General features: G+C 45.3%; 1 protein-coding gene and 3 non-coding genes across 6 annotated transcripts; all 4 read left to right on the forward strand.

Moving 5' to 3' along the window:
• Positions 1-333: 333 nt before the first annotated feature.
• On the forward strand, positions 334-13,216 carry PABPC4 (poly(A) binding protein cytoplasmic 4). Of its 3 annotated transcripts, XM_057383769.1 has the most exons (15): positions 335-912; positions 6,246-6,439; positions 6,814-6,929; positions 7,384-7,523; positions 7,697-7,791; positions 8,391-8,528; positions 9,115-9,210; positions 9,664-9,936; positions 10,211-10,298; positions 10,515-10,631; positions 11,131-11,258; positions 11,778-11,871; positions 11,966-12,096; positions 12,182-12,281; positions 12,877-13,216. In XM_057383769.1, exons 1-14 carry the CDS (start codon positions 720-722, stop codon positions 12,266-12,268), a joined length of 1,890 nt encoding a protein of 629 aa, XP_057239752.1. In that variant the 5' UTR covers positions 335-719; the 3' UTR covers positions 12,269-12,281; positions 12,877-13,216. The 3 variants fall into 3 exon arrangements, with proteins under 3 accessions (XP_057239754.1, XP_057239752.1, XP_057239755.1); XM_057383772.1 differs by lacking the exon at positions 12,182-12,281; XM_057383771.1 differs by lacking the exons at positions 8,391-8,528; positions 9,115-9,210; positions 9,664-9,936; ... (5 more) ...; positions 12,182-12,281; positions 12,877-13,216 and adding an exon at positions 8,292-8,376 and having other exon boundaries at positions 334-912.
• LOC130584038 (small nucleolar RNA SNORA55) lies at positions 8,830-8,965 on the forward strand. The gene has a single exon (XR_008966482.1). It is a non-coding gene; the product is annotated as a small nucleolar RNA SNORA55 (small nucleolar RNA).
• Positions 9,446-9,573, forward strand: LOC130584036 (small nucleolar RNA SNORA55). The gene has a single exon (XR_008966480.1). It is a non-coding gene; the product is annotated as a small nucleolar RNA SNORA55 (small nucleolar RNA).
• LOC130584037 (small nucleolar RNA SNORA55) lies at positions 10,751-10,880 on the forward strand. The gene has a single exon (XR_008966481.1). It is a non-coding gene; the product is annotated as a small nucleolar RNA SNORA55 (small nucleolar RNA).
• Positions 13,217-13,871: the final 655 nt, after the last annotated feature.

Raw genomic sequence — 13,871 nt, forward strand, 5'->3', positions numbered from 1 at the left:
ATCGCCGCCCCTTCCCCCTTCGCGGCCGCACCGCGTGAGTTCGGGGTCGGGACCGGTGCCGCCGAGCTCTCCGCGGGGCGGGGAGGGATTAGGGGAGCGCGGGGTGAACGCGGCGGTCGCTCCCTGCTGCCCGCCCTCAGGCCGCCGCGTGTGGGCTGTCGCGCCGCCACAGCCGCGCTGGTTTATTTATAATACTGTAAGGAAAATTAATCCACAATACCTTGAGGCTATGTAGCCGAGCTAATTTGAAAAGAAGTAGTTGCGTTAATGCGTGTTAGAGCTTTATTTATTTTTTTTATTATTTCCTCAGAAAATCAACGGGCCGCCGCTCTGCAGGATCCGGGCTGAATCAAAAAAAAAAAAGAAAAAAAAAAAAAAAAAAAAAAAGAGACGTGGGTTTTAGGTTTTTGCCTCAGAACTGACGAGAAAAGCGCTTGGGAGGTGGCGTATGAATTTTGGCGTCGTATCTGATCCCTGCTCTGGAAGGAGGCTTAACTTTGGGGTGTTTTTGCTGATTTTCAAGCTTGCACAACCCTTTTTGCTGCTGTGTGTTGGTGCTCCCTCCTACTCCCCCGTCCCAGGCTTCTGCAGGCCTTAGGTTTTAATTAAGAGTTGGAGTATTCCCCCAAGATTAATATTTATAAGACGCGTGACAAGAAACCCCCAAGTGAAAAAAAATCCGGCTGTCCCTCGTGGTTGAGAGCGCCGAGGGGAGGAAGATGAACACGGCCGCCAGCAGTTACCCCATGGCCTCGCTGTACGTGGGGGATCTGCACCCCGATATCACCGAGGCCATGCTCTATGAGAAGTTCAGCCCGGCCGGTCCCGTGCTGTCCATTCGGGTCTGCAGGGATATGATCACCCGCCGCTCCCTGGGCTACGCCTACGTGAACTTCCAGCAGCCGGCAGATGGTAAGTGACAGTAAAAACCGCATCCATGGCTTTTTTTCACCTCATTTTTTCCCCACTGATTCACGTGTTGCCGTGTAGCTGCCTGCCACAATGTCACAGGGTAAGTTGTCCCTTTCTTGTGATTGCAGCTGGAATGTTTTTTACTGTTTGGTGTCTGCAAAATGCTCTGCAAATGCGCATCTTGGTGACATTTCTTTTTGGCGGTTTCTCTCACTGATAGCAAATTTTGGAGATTTGTGTTTGTGCCTYACGTAAGAAAATAATCCCTGCTGTGTTTCCCTTCATTCTGGGGCAGTTTTTAGCTGTTTCTCTGGGTATTTGTGCAGCCAGTCCTAGCAGAGAAAGTTCAGAGCAGTCAGCTCTGGCTGAATATTCAATTAAGGGACTGATCCTGTGGTCGCTCCACACACTTCCAGTTTAATAAATTTAACATCTGTGTTTGTGCAAGCAGCTGGCTGTGCCTCCCAGTTTGGGAAGTGGTGTTCTTGCTTTAAATTGGAATAAAATTCATTTTTCAATGCACAGGAAACCAGGCTGTGTGACATGCAGAAGCCACATTGCTTTGCTCTTGCCAGACTCTCTTTTTCACACTTTGTTTCTTGTGCAAGCCCAGGTGTTCCAGAGCTGAAGCAGCACGTGAAAGATGGGACGGGAGAGGTCATTTTGGAACATGTCTTTTCTGGAAGGAAAATGGGTCAGCGTTTTCTGCCCCAGTTTTCAGGGCTTTGCCTGCTGACTGCTGCAAGTTTATTGCTCTGTGCTGGGGTTTAACAGCATCTGTGTGTGATAGAGGCATCCAAGGGGAGAGGAGAGTGAGCTTTTCCCTTGAATTCAGAATCAGTTTACAGCAGCACAGACTTCAGCAACAAGTAAACTTTCCTGTAGCCCATAGTGGGTTTTCCTGCTTTACATTTTTAGCAGAGCTTGCTTCTTCTGCAGGGCAATTACTTTTGATGCCCTTTCCTTGGACTGACACTTTTGATCTTTTCTGTTGTCATGCTGATTAAAAGMTACCAGTGCATAATTTCTCATTGATGGCACTTTCAAAGAAAAGCTTTTTTTGGTGCAGTGTATTTGTGTTTTAAAGCTTCTTAGTGAGAAAGAACCCGAGAGCTGGTGTTTGTGGTCCTGTTTGCTCTGAGGTGCCTCCTACAAAACCACCTTGGTACATTTATGTGCTGAACAAACAAAATCATCCCAGCTCACCTGCCTTGTCTGGGCTCTGATCTCATTCTGCAGGATCAGAGAAATGAAAASAAGCAGCAGAAACAAAGCCAGGAAGGAAAAGCTGGGGATATTGGGTGCAGAAGAATGTGTAAAGTTCTCTCAAAGTGGAGGAGAGTGTTTGTGTCAGAAGGGATCAATGGCTGGTCCTATGTGCTTTAGCAGAAACCTTCTGCTCCTCATACAAATGGGGGCTTTCCCAATATATTCCAGGGTAATCTTTTATGGTAATAAATAGGCAGGAATTTAGGGGGAGGTTGCACCGTTCTGGGCCGCTGGGGAGCCAGCAGACATTTTAGGAAGCTCCTGGGCTTGAAGTGATACTTGGACCAAGCAAGTGGTGTCTTGTTACTGGTAGGTCTTAGAAGGTCAAGTGGTTTAAACCTAATCATTGAGTGAATATCAGGACTGAGAAACAGTCAAACTCCTCTTGCCCTCATGAAGAAATCTGAATTTTTCCTATCAAGCTGCAGTGTGTGTTACCTTGCATAAATAAAAAAAAATTCAGCTGCTGTACTCCATGTAATGCAGCAGGACATGAACAGATAATTTGGAAAAGAGCTGTGGTCTTTCCAAAACAAACTTGACTACAAAGAATATAATTTTTGTTGTAAAATGCAGAAATTTGGACTGTTTTCAACTGCCACGGCCCTGCCTGCATGAGGCTTCCTGAGAGGAGGAGGAGTGATCTGTGATTTCTTACAGAAATGCATAATCAGAAATGCACTTGGGCTTCATTCCACTGAATCTGTGAAAAGCTGAGGGGAGCACTGTAGGAATCTGGTTGGATTTATGGTTGAGAGTAGGTGCTACCAAAATACCACTTACAGTAATCAGGAATTTTGTGCTCTACAAACTTCTTGTGGACACATTGTATGTTTGAACTGGCAGAAGGTGTTGAGCAGGTTGATAAATTATACCTTCCTTGGCACATTTTGTGGAAAGATGAGTGATTTGTAAATATGAAGAAAGCAAAGTTTTAACTTTTTGTGTGTATGTGGACTCTGTCCCTGTGTCCACAGAGCAAATCAAGCAGKGTCACGAGGAGCTCACACTGTCACATCCTGAGCATGCTCTGCACTTCCAGGGGTTCCTGTGTCCAAACTGGGTCAAAGCTTATGTTTCTCTTTACATTTTTTTAGCTGTTGGAGTGATGCTGGACAGGCATTGTCTAACTGGCAGTARTTTGCTGCAGAGAGGTTATTTTTAGGGAAAATGAGCTCTGCTGCTTTTGATTGCAGTTCCTTGCTGTAGTAACCAGGGAATGCTGAATTCTGAGCCTGTCATCCTGTGATAGGCAGGGTAAGAAAACACTTCAAAGTTCTGGCTAGTTCAGGCTCAGCTTGTTAATATTTATTCTTTCTGACTGTGAAGAAGGGAAAGAAAACAAACTCATTTCATTTGAAAGAAAAGCTGAATTTCTCTTTTCATTAATTCCAAACACTGATAGTCATGAAATGGCAACTCAGGTAATGAAGCAGAGAAACTTTTGTTTGGCTGCAGAGATAAGAGGTTCTGAAAGTGTAGCAAAAACAGAATGTTTCCCAAGCTAAGGAGGATCCCAGAGCTGAGAATGTGTCTGTAGAAGAGCACAGATAAATTTGTTTGTTCTCTTCTTTGAAAACAGTGTGAAGGAGAAATTGTGTGAGGCAAATAAAGATGGGAAGTTTAAAGGGAAGAGTTGGTACCTGCCTCACTGCAGCAGCATTTTGTTATAACCTCAATGATTYAGGAATAAAAGCCTGTTGTATGTGCAACCCTCCCTTCAAAAAAAAAAAAAAAGTGGTTTAATTTGCACTGTGTGCTTTCCTTGTCAGGACTTTTTTGCTCAGTGACCTAAGTGAGAGCCCTGAAGTTTGTGGAGGAGCTGTCTTTATGAATAAAACTCCTTGTGTGGAGTTTCTCCTGGGTGAATCTTGATGTGTGTGGTTGGTTATCTGTTTTCATGCTGCTCAACCACAGCCACACTCATTCCCTGCATCAGGGAGCCTCTAAGGGAATTATTCTGAGCCTGAGGCAAACTACAGCGAGTGTTGAGGTGYTTTCCCTATCCAGAGGGCCATGGAAAGGCCATGGAAAGGAAGCCTGAAAGGGGCTGTGAGTGTGTTTAATGTTCTATATGAGCTGCAGTTGAGTCTGCTGGAAGKATGACAGGAACCAGTGGGAGAGAAACAGATACAGGAACTGAAATGGCTGAAGCTTTGTGGCTTAAATAGAAGAAAATGAGAAGGTGTTTGCTCAGATGAAGGAAATGAATCAGATGTGCTTGGTGTGAGTCATTCACAGAACTCCTGCAGATCCCTTACAGGTTTTCTGAGGTCCTGGTGTAGTGGGATTGCATTTCCACCTGTGGGTATGGCACACATCCCTCAGGGAATCCATGTAGGGCTTTCACCGAGAGTCTGATGGTGTAATAATAGCGTGGAACAGCAGCAGCCTGCTGAAAGAGCAGTGCAATAGTATCTACTCAGGGAGCTGCTAAAAACTGGGAGTAACTTCCTAACTGCTCTGGACCCCTGCTCACAGCCACTGCTTGTCCCCTTCCAGCAGGAGGCTGTTCCTGCTGCCAGTGCCACATCCACCCAGTGTGTGCCCTTGCCAGCAAATGCTTCTGCAGGGCCTCTGCCTGCTATAAATAAACACTGCCAAATTTGACAAGCTGCACCGGGCTGCCTGCTGAGCTGCCTACTAGGAAAGGACTACACGAAAAGCCTGGCTTGYATGGGTTTGAAACAGCAGCTGAGGAATCATTTTAGCTGGCAGTTAATTGCATTTAACACCTTTGTCTAAACAGAGCTGTTGGAGACCTTAAATTACATTTTTTTCAAGCCTGATTACCTTAGGAATGAAATCCAGCAGAGCTTGTTTCCAACTGGATTTATATGTGGAGAACTGGGGAGAGCAGTGATGGTCCCACTTCAATTTAAAAAGCAACAGGAAGAAAAAAAACATTTCAAAGCACATGAAAAATTCTGAGAAATTTTCTGAGCTGGTGTTAGGGGTAGAGAGTATAGGGTTTTGTAGGCAATATTCCATTGGAATTCCTGGAGGTGATTTTGGGCCATGCTGCATGAGCCACATCATGTGAAAAATGTTCAAATTGGCCTTTTCCTTGTATTTTCTGCTCCTGTAATCGAATCAGCAAATACCACAGGGTGAAGGAGGCCTGGGAGAACTGAGCCAAACAAATTTGGAAAACTTATGTTTTGCCCTGTTAATTTTCCTTGATTTTAATGCATTTCTTTCCATCTCTTTGCCTGCTCCATGCTGGGAATTAACAGTCTTTCTTTCTTCTCTTCTCACTCCATGCTGGGAGTGTTTTCTGGCACAGAACAGTCCAAGCATCTCAATTTTATGAACAAGATCCTGATGTGTGTACGTAATGATCCTTTTAATACACCAGTAAGCAGCAGAAATAGCCTCGTGGAGGGGGGKTTCAGTGCAGGTCAGAATGACAGTGCTGAGGTTTAAGAGTTTAGATAAACATTTTCCCATTAATCAGATGAGGTTTATGAACTTTTTTTCCCCAGAATTTTCTCAACTCTCTTGTCATCTTTAGCTTGARCAAGTTGGGAATTGTTTTTTGGCCACATAAGTTATGGAGAGGCTGACTCATGTCCTCGCAGCCAGCCATGTGTTCGTGCACATTTTCCCTGACCTGACAGGGAGATGATCCTTCTCTCTGAATAGAAATGAGGATGGGGAGATGGGAGCTTCATGAAAAGCAAAACAGCCACACAGTCACTTTTGTTACTTCGTTTTTTTAATCAGTTTCCTAGTTTTCCTTTCCTTTGGGTGAAGCAATTTAACTTTATAATAATTCAGAATATAGCTAATAAACCCCAGGCATTTTGCTATTCATTTTTGCTSTGGTGGTTAATGTATTGCTATAATGTAAATTTAAATTCTGTGAAACCTTTTATATAATTAGTGACTGTGCTGCAAAGACCTCCCTTGAAACATTGAATTTAAAGTCATTAATCACCTCTGATAATACCCCAAATGTCTCCACGAGCTGAATAAAAATCAGAGAAAAGGATCACCCACCCACTGGAAAACTTAATTTTTTTTAACCAACCACAAAAATCTATTTTTGGCTTCTCTTGCAGCTGAACGAGCTCTCGATACCATGAATTTTGATGTGATCAAAGGAAAACCCATTCGCATCATGTGGTCTCAGAGGGACCCTTCCCTGAGGAAATCAGGGGTTGGCAATGTCTTCATTAAGAACCTGGACAAATCCATTGATAACAAGGCACTTTATGACACATTCTCAGCGTTTGGAAACATTTTGTCCTGCAAGGTGAGATGTGGTTATTTTGTCCACTTCTGGCAGGGTGGGGACATGAGCAGAGAGTTGAGTGTGGGAAAGGAAAGGGACAGTTCTTGTGAAATGTTTTCTCTGTGTGAGGAGYAGAATCTCAGAATATTCTGAGTTGGAATAGGGCTCATCAAGTCCAGCTCTTTAAAYGAATGAGAATTGAATGTCCTTGGTGTTATAACAGAATCTCTGAAAGGCAGAGTTGCCCAAAAGCTCAGGGATTGTTGAAATCACATCAGATTTGGTCATGCAGTGCACAGATCTGACACACAGATGGTGTCACCCTCAGCAGTGACATCTTTTCACCCTCTGACCGTGACAGAGGAGGGACACTGACACCTTCCCCTCTCCCGCAGGTGGTGTGTGATGAGAATGGCTCTAAGGGCTACGCTTTTGTGCACTTTGAGACCCAGGATGCTGCAGATAGAGCCATCGAGAAGATGAACGGCATGCTGCTCAACGACCGCAAAGTGTGAGTGTCACAGGCGGCAGCAGCAGCGCTCACATGCTCCGGGATGCATCTCGGTATTAACAGGGACACACAAGGCACTGGTTCTCCTGGCCCAAGCCTTGGCCTGCTACCTCTCCACTCCAGGGCTGGTGAGTGACCCTGCCCAAGCCATGGCCTGCTACCCCTCCATTCCAGGACTGGTGGGTTTGATTTGCCACCTCTCTGCGAGCGGGCTGGGGTGGGTTCTGTCTGCTCGCCGCTGGAGCTGGGTGGGCACCCTTGRCCAGCCACAGCACARGTGATTTTTCTGGTTGATCTGTGACCTGTTTGTTGTCCTCTGCTGTCACCCTTTCTTGTCCCCATTCCCAGCTCCTACTACACACTCATTTTTTTTGCCTCGCCGCAAGTCACACATTGTTTTTTCGCTCTCGAAACCAATTTGTTCATTGGGATTTTCATGTTTTTTATCTTACAGATTTGTTGGGAGATTCAAGTCTCGTAAAGAGAGGGAGGCTGAGTTGGGAGCCAAGGCAAAGGAATTCACCAATGTGTATATTAAAAATTTTGGGGATGACATGGATGATGAAAGACTAAAGGAGCTCTTTGGCAAATATGGTAAATACAAAATACTTTTATTGAGGCTGTAAATTGCATGAACTGTGGTAGTTTGAGTGCTGCTGCTGTGTAGTCTCTACCTGGATCACTTTGAGGCTGAGGGCTGTTATATGAAATTTAATAAYCTTAAAATATTTCTAATATTTTTTACTAACCCTGTCCTTTGGTAACAGGTAAAACTCTGAGTGTTAAAGTGATGACAGACCCCACTGGAAAATCCAAAGGCTTTGGCTTTGTAAGCTTTGAAAAACATGAAGAGGCCAACAAGGTAGGACCAACTTTTATGTTGCTTGAGTAATTTCAGAGAAGAAAAACTTTATCTTGGGAGCCTATTTCTGAAATGGAAGAAAATTCTGCCTCGGGCATGACCTCTTCTAGATGTGGGAACTTGGAAACCTTTTGCACCTTGATAGCTTGACATTCAAGGGTAGCTTGGCATTCCTCCAGTTTCCTAGATCCACACACAGCGCAGTGCTATAATCAAGAATGTTAATTGCTRAAGAAATAAATACTACAGTGCAGGGCTTAGGGAGGAGGAGGGCACCTAGAGTGAGAACATTGCTTAAAAATGCTCTTTTCTGAGCAGAAYGCTTATTAAAATGTAGTTTCAATTACAAGAAAGGGCAGGGATGAATTTCCAAGTTAGCTCAGCACTCCGTGGTGTGTCAGCTTGATCTGTCCTGATAACATCAGCTTGTCTTTAATGAGCCTGTTGCTCACAGAAACAGTGCAAAGGTAACGTGCAAACTTTGATTTATTGACCGACAGGCAGGGGCACAACGTCAGCTTTGGGCAGTCCTGTTCTGACAGGAGCAGGGGCTGTCTTGCTGCAGCAGCTGAGAGTTTCCTCTTGAACCCTCTGTGCAGGCAGTGGAAGAAATGAACGGGAAGGATATCAATGGRAAAATGCTGTTTGTGGGCAGAGCACAGAAGAAAGCTGAGCGCCAGGCAGAGCTGAAAAGGAGATTTGAACAGCTAAAACAGGAGAGGCTCAGCCGGTATCAGGTGAATGATCTGTTCCTTTTCTCAATTTGAGCACCATTTCTGGTCTGTTGAAGGAATTGCTGAAATGGTATTGCTAAATAGTCATTGTCCTGGGTTAAAACAAAGGTGTCTCTGCTGTATTTGGTGGCAAAGGGGGCATCAGGGCTTAATCTTGGCAGTGAAAGTGTTTAGGAGGATGTGAGAAAACAGGCATGGAGTCTCCTTGACTTTCAGATGGGGATCCCTGGAGGGGTGGGAAGAGACAGCACAATTCTGCASTGCTGTCTGTAATTTATGGCAGAACTGGGTCGTGTCAGAGGTGGCATCTGGAACTCCCCCAGTCGCTGAGGTGCAGTGCTGGACTGGGGACACGTGGTGATGCCACAGGAAAGCAGAGGAAATCCAGACAAGCTCCCTTTCACCACAGTGGGACTTGTCTCTACGCCTTTGCAACATTTATCACCTTCAGCTTTGGGTGCTGTGGAAGGAACACGATGCTAAATTAAGAGTTTTCAGATAAATTACGGCTCTGGCAGATGGGTAACAGTTGATGTGCTCAAGATTTTCTTTTAACATTGTGAATGTCATGCTGTTCTCTCCCTTGCAGGGTGTTAACCTGTACATTAAAAACCTAGATGACACTATAGATGATGAAAAACTGAGGAAGGAGTTCTCCCCTTTTGGGTCAATAACAAGTGCCAAGGTATTGTGGGATTTGGGGGTTATTTGGATTGTAAAACCTGAGGAAGGAACTTTTGTCTCACGTGGGGTTAAAGGGCTGTTTTACCTGTGTTATTGTGATTCTGTAAACACCAGGGCTGGTAAATAATGAGATTTTACTGAAAACTTCATTATTTTACCAAAAGGGGAGGCAGGAAGTGGCAAACATGCTTATTTGAGGTGATAAGCATGAAATGGCACTTCGTGCATGTAGAACTGCACCAAATCTTTCCCATTCCTTACTGTGCAGTGTGGGCCTGGGGACACATGGTGCTGACAGCAACGCAGAGCAAATCCAGACAGGTGGCTCTTCATGAGAACCTGTCTCTACACCTCTGCAACAAATYACCTCCCACCTACATAAAATTTAAGAAAAAACACAGATTTTCAAGCTCTGTTTTGCTGGTGCTCCATTAGCAATTGATCTTTACCACAGGTGATGCTGGAAGATGGACGGAGCAAAGGCTTTGGCTTTGTCTGCTTTTCCTCTCCAGAGGAGGCCACAAAAGCTGTGACAGAGATGAACGGGCGCATCGTGGGTTCCAAACCCCTCTACGTGGCCCTGGCACAGAGGAAGGAGGAGAGGAAGGCTCATCTCACCAACCAGTACATGCAGCGCATCGCTGGCATGAGGGCCTTGCCCGCCAACACCATCATCAACCAGTTCCAGCCTGCTGCTGGTGGCTATTTCATGCCTGCCGTGCCCCAGGTGAGCTGCTGGAGGGTTTTTTTTTAACCTGTTTTGGTTCAGTATTAATCTCCTTGAGATTTTCTTATGCCTGTAAGCAAACAGCTCCTACTGAGGGGTGCAGCCTGTGGAGTTAATTCTGTGATTTGCCAGCTGTCTGTTCTCTTAATCTGACTGGAGTGWTGAGTCCTGGCAACCACTGCCAAAACATGTTGTAAACAACATTTGTTGTTTATTTGATTGTTTATTTGATGCGTTTGGATGTTGTCTCTGAGCTGATCTGYTCTTCCTGCAGGCTCAGAGCAGACCCACTTACTATGCACCCAACCAAATGACCCAGATGAGACCCAACCCACGCTGGCAGCAAGGAGGAAGGCCTCAAGGTGAGAGTGCTCAAGGCTGTTTTGGTGATTCCCCTTCCCACCAGGAACAATTCCTGCTTTCCTTAGYGGGGATGATCCTGTGAGGGCCAGRAGCTGGACTCTGATCCTTGGGATTCTCTGYGATTCTCTGATTTTCCCCATGCACAACCCCATAGCTGACTGTCTGATTTGCTAGCTGGTTCCCTTCTGAGCATTTCCCCTGGTTCCATYTTTTAGGTTTCCAGGGAATGCCCAATGCCATGCGGCAGTCGGGGCCGCGGCCAGCCCTGCGCCACCTCGCCCCCGCCAACGCCGCCGCCTCCCGGGGCCTCCCAGCTGCTGCCCAGAGAGTCGGTAAGGAGGGCTTTTCCCTTCCCTTTCCTGGCCTTTTCCACTTTTCTGGGAGGGAGGAGGATGCTGTGGAGATTTGACTTCCACTCCCAAAGATGGGATGTCTGCAAAGGGCAGATCCAGCACCTTATTGTTCCTGTTCCTCGCTGTGCAGTGCAGGGCTGGGGGCACTCGGTGCTACAGCACAGCAGTGGAAATCCAGATGGGTTCTTTTCCACTGTTGGGACTCATCTCTACACCTCTGCAACAGCACTCAAAAAGCTCTGTAGCTGTAGCTTCCAGATTCATTTTATTTCCAAAGAACAGCTAAAAAACACAAGGTGTGGAAAAAGACAAGGATTGGTTTTAAGGAGAACCAAGCCCCTTCCTAAAGTTGCCAACTACACTTTGGTTCCTAAAGAAGTGTCACCATACACAGTTTGAATTCAGAATTAAAGCCAGACATCCTGATTGTTTGCCTGTTGCTGCAAGGGTTTGTCACCGTGCTCTCCTTCCTTTGCAGGTGTTGGCACAGCAGCACAGAATTTGGCTCCTCGTCCTCCTGTAGCTGCCCCTGCTCCCAGGGCTGTCCCTCCTTACAAATACGCCTCCAGTGTCCGCAGCCCACACCCGGGCGTCCAACCCCTGCAGGTACCACCAGGGGCTGGGCTGGGAAGTYCCTGCAGTTTCACATGCAGATGAAGTGTTTTTATAGAAACTTCAAGCTGCTTTTATGACCCAGACAGTGCTAATTTGGAATTTAAAAACCTGGCAGTTGTRCCTTTGCCAGGGGCACTCTGGTTGGTTGATCTGTCTTGTACTCACAAGCCCTTCCRTAACCAGACTAAAGGATAATTTTCTTGGTTCTTTATTCATGTTTTGCAACCATTTAAGTCTSTCTTCTTTGCCAAGCTCTCACTGGGGTATCATTGAAAGAAAGAGCAGCACCCACACCTGCCTTTCTCAACATCTCAGGGTGTTTTGATCCAGTTTTTGTGAGATTTTTACAGTGCCCCTATGTGATTTTCCAGGGTTTTGAGCTCAGGACTTGATCATGCTTCTCTGAAGTGTGCTGTAGGCTTGACAAAAATCGTGATTTAGAAGGGAATGTCTTAATACTGTCTAAATATGAAGCAATCAGCCTCACAGCTATTTCATAACCCTTTTTAGGCACCTCAGCCTGCAGTTCATGTGCAGGGCCAGGAGCCACTRACAGCCTCCATGCTGGCTGCTGCCCCTCCCCAGGAGCAGAAACAGATGCTGGGTGAGTAAAATCACAGATTCTTTCTCATCCCYTCAGGTTTCAAAGCTGACTTTTAAATCAAAACTCATCTATCTGAACTCTGTTTTTCCCTCAGGAGAACGTTTGTTCCCTCTGATCCAAGCTATGCACCCCAGCCTGGCTGGGAAGATCACGGGAATGCTGCTAGAGATTGACAACTCAGAGCTGCTGCACATGCTGGAATCTCCAGAATCCCTCCGCTCCAAGGTCAGCTGCTGTGTTCCTTTTTTGTGGGAGGGCTATGGAGGGCTCTGAGGAGGGAGAAAAATCTCACTGGGTTTTGTCCCCCAAGGTGGAGGAGGCCGTGGCAGTGCTGCAGGCTCACCAAGCCAAGAAAGAAGCTGCCCAGAAAGTGGGTGTGGTTGCTGCTACCTCTTGAACCAGGATGACTGGTGAGTGCCTCAGTCCTCAGCTTCACATAAAAGCTTCCAGAATCAGTAAATAAATCACAATTGTAGTTTTGAACAATTTATGTGGGTCTGTGTCCAGCACTTGTCTGATTTTTAGTGCATCTTTACCAGCAAAAAGCTCCTAATGTAGTTCCTCCCAGCAGAATCTTTATGTAGAACCTAAGGAATAAAGTAAAATAATCTGATTTCATTAGATGCCTTAAATAAACATCAGAATGATGTTGTGGAAGTCTCTGAAGTGTTTCTTGCAGCTGACATGCCAAGGAAGGACCAATACCTGGGGATGAGTGTTGTGGTGCTGCTAATCTGGGAAATAGACACCAGGATTTCTGGTGATTTTGGGGCTAAACAGGCTCTTAATGCCCATTCCTTATCCTGGAAACCTTCAGAATGTATTAAATGTTAGAAATAATTTGAGTTTTAACGATTTCTGATCATCTGACAACTGAACTGTGAACAGTTTCTCTGCACCTTCCAAATTATATTGCAGTCCTTATGGCTTGGAATGCTGGAATATTCCTGACCTGGAGCAGGGATATGAAATGTGTGAATAATTTATTTCTCCTTTTTCCTTCAGGATACAAMGAAGCCAAATAGCCCCTTCCTAGACATCAGCTCAAGATGTTTGAAGATCCTTCACTGTCCTGCAGATCTCAAGGCCGTGCATCATATCATATATTATATTGCATTTTGTAAATTAATCTTTCAGATCTTATTTAAAAAAGCCAACTCTGAAGCTCAAGGTTTCCAAAACCAGAACTAAGGGGGTTTGCAAACTTTGCCAGAACAGAGCTGCCCCTTGTGTCTTCTAAAGAGGACGTYGAGGATTTTAGGCTGGAAGTATTTTTGTGAGTTTGTGTTTAATTGAACAATCCAGTTTGGAAAGTTTGGGAAACATTTATCAATAAAGKAATAAACTTGCACTGTGTTTGTCATCATTTCTCTCTGATGGATAAATAAATGTGGTGTGGTTTATTAAATTAAACTCATGGTTACTTATCAGGTGCTAAACCATTAAATTGGGATTTGACTTAATCTGTTTACTACTTTTGGATAATGATTATTTTGAGGCAGTTGGGTTAAAATTATGCCTGGGGCAGCGTGTGAAGGAGTGATATCTGTAAGCAGTGATCTAAGAAGGGATTGGGATGTGTTTTCGGGTGCAGGGTACAAGTATTTGGGTCCCTTTTTCTCATCAGCTGGTACRGAAAAGCTCTGCTGTTCTTAGTTTGTATTTCCACACTTTCAGCTGGCTGTTTAATGGTTCAGGTGCTGTTTTATATTCTTAAGGCAGCACTGGGGCTGACAAATTCTTTCTAAACTTATTTTGGGYGATCCTCTGCCATGAAAAGCCTGACTTAGGTAAACCTAGAGCACGCACTAATTCTGTCAGAAGGAAGCATGGACTCTCGAGGTTTGGAGAATATACCCGACCATCATCGAGTCCAACCACAGCTAAAATCCCTCGTTCAGGCTGGAGATGAACACTTCTGTTCCATAGTGGATCGGAGAATTTGGAAAAGCCCGGAATGGGGTGGATGGAGCGTGCCAGGGCTGCAGAGGGGGCTCTGA

This window comes from Malurus melanocephalus, unplaced genomic scaffold (genome assembly GCF_030028575.1).
Source record: "Malurus melanocephalus ecotype Western Australia unplaced genomic scaffold, MMel_1.1 scaffold_658, whole genome shotgun sequence".
NCBI classification, from domain to species: domain Eukaryota; kingdom Metazoa; phylum Chordata; class Aves; order Passeriformes; family Maluridae; genus Malurus; species Malurus melanocephalus.